This window comes from Prionailurus bengalensis, chromosome A1 (assembly GCF_016509475.1).
Source record: "Prionailurus bengalensis isolate Pbe53 chromosome A1, Fcat_Pben_1.1_paternal_pri, whole genome shotgun sequence".
Taxonomy (NCBI): domain Eukaryota; kingdom Metazoa; phylum Chordata; class Mammalia; order Carnivora; family Felidae; genus Prionailurus; species Prionailurus bengalensis.
Genome location: NC_057343.1, coordinates 85,996,255 through 86,001,774, shown reverse-complemented (window position 1 = coordinate 86,001,774; position 5,520 = coordinate 85,996,255). Strand labels below are relative to the sequence as shown.

General features: G+C 34.0%; 1 protein-coding gene across 1 annotated transcript; it reads right to left on the bottom strand.

The window, feature by feature from the left end:
- Nucleotides 1-811: 811 nt before the first annotated feature.
- On the bottom strand, nucleotides 812-1,747 carry LOC122470306 (olfactory receptor 2L8-like). Its single transcript, XM_043557806.1, has one exon. It carries the CDS (start codon nucleotides 1,745-1,747, stop codon nucleotides 812-814), a length of 936 nt encoding a protein of 311 aa, XP_043413741.1.
- Between the last annotated feature and the right edge of the window lie 3,773 nt (nucleotides 1,748-5,520).

Below are 5,520 nucleotides of genomic sequence, written 5' to 3'. Positions count from 1 at the left end.
AAAAAAATGATCAATGTCATTAATTATCATAGAATGCAAATACACCACAATGATCTATCACCTTACATATTTAAAACAGCTATTATCAAAAAGGGAATAAGAAGTGCTGGTGAGGATGTGGGAAAATAGGAATCTCTTCACTGTTGGTGGAATGTAAACAGGTACAGCCATCATGGAGGAAAGTATGGAAGTCCCTCATTACATTAAAAATGAAACTACCATATTATCCAGAAATTCCACTGCTGGATATTTTTCCAAAAATACAAAAACACTATTTGGAAAAGATATGATAATCTGTATGTCAATTGCAGTATTATACACAATAGCTAAGAAGCTAAGATAGGGAAACAACCTACATATCCTAAGTATCTGTTGATGTGTGTGTGTGTGTGTGTATGTATGTATATATTATACATATATACGTATATATTATAATATATATTATAAATGTTATAATATTTCTTGTTCTTTTGTCCCATTTTATCTATTTGGGGAGATTTGCTAAATATATTAGAACTAGTATAATGGATAATACATCTAGTTGGACTGTTTTGAATGTCATTTCAATGTATTAATAAAATCTTATTACCCACAAATTAAGGGAAAATATATGCCATTTACATTTATTGAAAAATTACCACAAATATAAAGTGATCGGGAATATAAATTTTTTAAAATCTCAATTATCTTAATTTTCTAGATTAATATCATCTTTGTCTGGAATCTTGGAATGACATTGTTCCTTATGAGTGTAAAAGGTGAAAATGATGTATTTCTAAAGCAGCAGGATTAAGGAGAGCATTGTCGACACTTATACAGAGCAGCAGATCCTCTGAATCACTCTTCTCAGGGCTCCCATCACCTCCTTGTTTCTCAAGCTGTAAATGATGGGGTTGAGCATTGGGGTCAGGATCGTGTAGAAGATGGCCAGAATTTTGTCCTCTGTTGGAGTTCTCAGTGATCTTGGGCGTAGGTAAGTGTAAGCAAAGGGTGCATAGTAGAAAGTTACCACAGTGAGGTGTGTGGTACAGGTGGAATAGGCCTTCTTCCTCCCTTCTGTTGAGTGCATGTGGCAGATGGTGAGGAGAACTCGGCCATAGGAACATGCAATGCCAATGAAAGGTAACACAAGGAAGACTGTGGTGCTCACAAACACCATGTACTCATAGACCCAGGTGTCCATGCAGGCCAGTGTCAACATGGCCGGGAGATCACAAAAGAAATGATTGATGGTTCTGGATCGACAATAAGGGATATGGAGGGCATATACATTGTGGGCACAGGAGTTGATCGAGCTCATTATCCAAGATCCTGTAATCATCAACACAAGTACTCTTTTTCTCATATGAATGACATAGTGAAGAGGAAAGCAAATGGCCACATAACGATCATAAGCCATACAGGCCAACAGTAATCCTTCTGCACCAGCTAATGTAATGAAGAAGAAACTCTGAACTCCACACCCAATGAAAGAAATCGACTTATTTCCAAAGAGATAATTGGACACCATCTTGGGGACAATGGTGGAGATATAGTTCAGGTCCATGAGGGAGAGCTGACTAAGTAGAAAATACATGGGTGTGTGGAGATGAGTGTCCAGGAGGATGACGATGATCATGGACATGTTGCCAAAAAGAGCCATTAAGAAAATGAGAACAATGAAAATGAAGGAAAACAGGCCAATTTCTGATGGTGGGAATAATCCCAATAAGAAAAAATCAGTAGATGTTTGGTTATTATTTTCCATGGGACATTAATTTAGCTTTCCCTAAAGAGAAACACATATTACATACAAAAAAATTAGCTTTTATTAATTCCTTTTTTTGTTCCAAACTGATTTATTAATGAAACATTGTAACTCTTAAAAAAACTTAACACATATTCTGATAAAACAAACCTGCCAGTTTTTGCCTCATAGGTAAAATCTTTATAGGAAATGCATATATATACAAAATATTTCATAAAAATCTGTATATCTAAGAATAATATATTTCTGTAATGATTTTATTGAAATTTATATATATATTATTTTTCTATATACATTTAGATATTATCAACATCAGAACTTATACATTTTATATATGCACTGTTAATCAATGTAAATGCATACCTTACACACCATGTTTAATACATTTTATTACTCTTAGACAATTATTTCTTCTTATAATCAAGCACTAATAATTCTGAAGATAAATTAGCCTATCAGTTCATGCTAACAAATACATACCTTTTTTTTTTTTTTTAGTTTTCTCCAAAAAGCTTGCCAAATCAAGCTTTGTAGATCCTAAGTATCATTATCTGATGATGAAGTGGTGGAAGGAAAAGTTTGATGATATAGGGATGGGTAAGATTTCATCCACAGTGGCCTAATTTACAAATTATGGTCTGGTATTTGGGATTTAAGAATCAAGCATTATGGGGCGCCTGGGTGGCGCAGTCGGTTAAGCGTCCGACTTCAGCCAGGTCACGATCTCACGGTCCGTGAGTTCGAGCCCCGCGTCAGGCTCTGGGCTGATGGCTCAGAGCCTGGAGCCTGTTTCCGATTCTGTGTCTCCCTCTCTCTCTGCCCCTCCCCCGTTCATGCTCTGTCTCTCTCTGTCCCAAAAATAAAAAAATTAAAAAAAAAAGAATCAAGCATTAGAAGGTAAGCATATTGTTTAAAATATATAGGAAGTATTGGAAAAAACTGTAAAATAATTTGAAGTATTAGCTTTGGGTTTCAAGAGGAGTGGGTTATGGGACCATCAGTCAACTCTGTGGTTTGTCGATGCCATGCCCATACATTATTTGTATAAAATATTAAAGTGATATAAAAGTAATTTCAGTTCCTAATTTACATAGTAAAATTAGTGCAGATGTGAATCTCCAAATCCACTGTGAAGTACTTGCAGCAGGGTTAGGGTCTATGTGAAACAACTGATTTTCAATTATTGTGTGGTTACTGTCAACATGCAAAGGAAATACTGGGAGAGCTAGCTTTGTTTATAAGGTGGCATTTGGATAGGCATGAGGAGAGCATATTAAACTGATATCATGGGCTATAATTTGTATTAGTAGTTTCAATTATCAACCAAATTGAAAATGTAATAATTGTAATTACCAAGGACATTAACATTGTTACTACTTCTATCATTTGTATTTATATAGGGCCAGTTATGACAAACATTCCATGAGGTAGTTAGTATTATTTCTGTTTAATCATGAGAAAAAAACAACACAGAACAGAATAATGAATGGGACATCAGGTTTGTTCTTTGATGTCATGTCACATGACTGCTAAGGCAGCGATTTTGATTATCTATGTTCCTCTGTTCTTACATGCTAAATAACTTGCCACGTGATATCATTGAAAGAAGCTTTGCATCTGACATGAAAGCCACCATAGCTATTAAATATCTGTTTCAAGATCTAAAGTATATAAATATAATTTTTAGGTGAAAGTAATTAGATTATTTCCCTTTTATTTTGATTTTACCCAGTGAAATAATGAAAACTAATCTATTTACATACCATGTGGAAAAAATTGCACCTGCTTCAATCTTTTAAGTTTCACTAAAACTTTGGTTTGGGTATCAGCTTTACTGGCAATATACAGTGGAGGAAAAGGGAATGAGATGGTTCCTAGGTGAGTTGGAGAACCAAGCCTTGAACCCAAACAAGATCCATACATGTCAGAGAAGATAGAACTGTACACTTTCAGTGACCATCTCCGCTGGGTAGGACCTAACATGTGTCAAGATTTGTGCCAAGAATAAGTTTTCTTTCCTTCTTTCTTTTTTTTTTTTTAGTTTATTTATTTTTGAGAGTGAGAGAGACAGAGTGCAAGCCAGAGAGGGGTAAAGAAAGGGATACATAAAATCCAAAGCAGACTCCAGGTTCTGAGATGTCAGCACAGAGCCTGATGTGGGACGCAAACTCACAAACTGTGAGATCATGACCTGAGCCAAAGACTGACTCCCAACCTACTGAACCACCCAGGCGCCACTAAATTTTCTTTAATCCTTCAGTCTACTTGAAGTTGATATAACCATAAATATGGCTATGGATGTTTGCAGATGATAAATCAAGTTTCAGACATTTAAGTGAATTCCTAAGATTTTCTGCCTGAATTTAGATGCTTGGTAGATAGATGAAGATATTTATATATTAATGTTTATTTAAATTTAATCTCTCATCACTAAAAATTCAGGTAACAATTATCAAATGAAAAGTTGTTACTTTTACCTGCTCAAAACTAAAAGAGAAATAAAAAGAAAAATATAAACATTATTAAAATAAAAATTTACTATAGATGAAAGAGAGTCAAGAAGCTGTATAAGTTCCTTTAATGCCCAAATAAGATGGATTGGTGCCTATATTTTTTTCATTTCAATATCTTCCCTCTTTCCTCTAATTTGATGTTTTAATTATATTTCCAGTTGCTCCCTGCAGAATACAACTTTAATCCATGAGGTAGAGAACACCTACAGCACTCCCAGATCCTCTTAATCACTGCCAGGTCCTCTAAATGAATTATACTCCATGTCTTGCCTCAATATCAGTGTCCTTGGGTGATTTTGTTTACAAAGAAACGTCCTTCTCTGTATTATCTCCCTTGTAGATCAAGTTATAAATGTGTTTATTCAGTTCATTCCTACATCATGATGAGGAAAATTCTCTTATTTATGTCCAGTTTAAAAATAAATTGCATGTTATCATTTTAATTTAGTTTAATGTAATTTAATTAATTTAACAAACATTATTTAGCTTGGTATCATTCTTTTTCTCATGTTTCCAATGTTCCTATTCAATTGCAAACAAAATTTTAAAAGCATCTCACTTTAGCGATTCACATGCTTGCAGAATAAATAGATTTTTCAATATAGGTTCATTATTGTAAAGATGAAACACGGATTCCAAGTGATTAGAAGTAAATTATTTAAAACTATAGAGTGATCCAGTGGCAGATCTGGAAAAGTGTCCTCTAGATACTACACAATGTAGAATTTTCTTCTGAAGCAAAATAATCTCAAAGAAAGATCTTTCAGATCATTAAATTGTCTGGTCATATTAGATTTGATTTGGTTATTTGTATAGCTGCAGCAAGAATATACATTTACCAAAGAAGGTTTCCATTGCTTCGCTGAAAATTTTATAAAGAATCAGACTAAACTTTTAAAAGTATTTGAATGTAAAAAAATCTGCACCAGTTTTCATATAAATTTGGGTTGCTTCTTCTCTTTTCAAGAACCCTGGAATAGTTTTGAGTGCTGAACTTTACCAAAAGGGAACTTCCTGGAATAGTTTTGAGTGCTGAACTTTACCAAAAGGGAACTTTACCTAAGGGAAGAGTTCTATAAAAGATCAGATTTTTTTTTTCCTCTGGAAAACCTGAACTTATTGGCTCCACAAAGTCTACCTTAGTTCTTTAAAAAGTTTGGATATACTTTTATCTCCATGTCCATAGATTGTAATTGTTTTTTCATTCCTATCATTTATTTAGTGTTTACAGGATTGTGCAATGGCTTTCATAGACTAAAT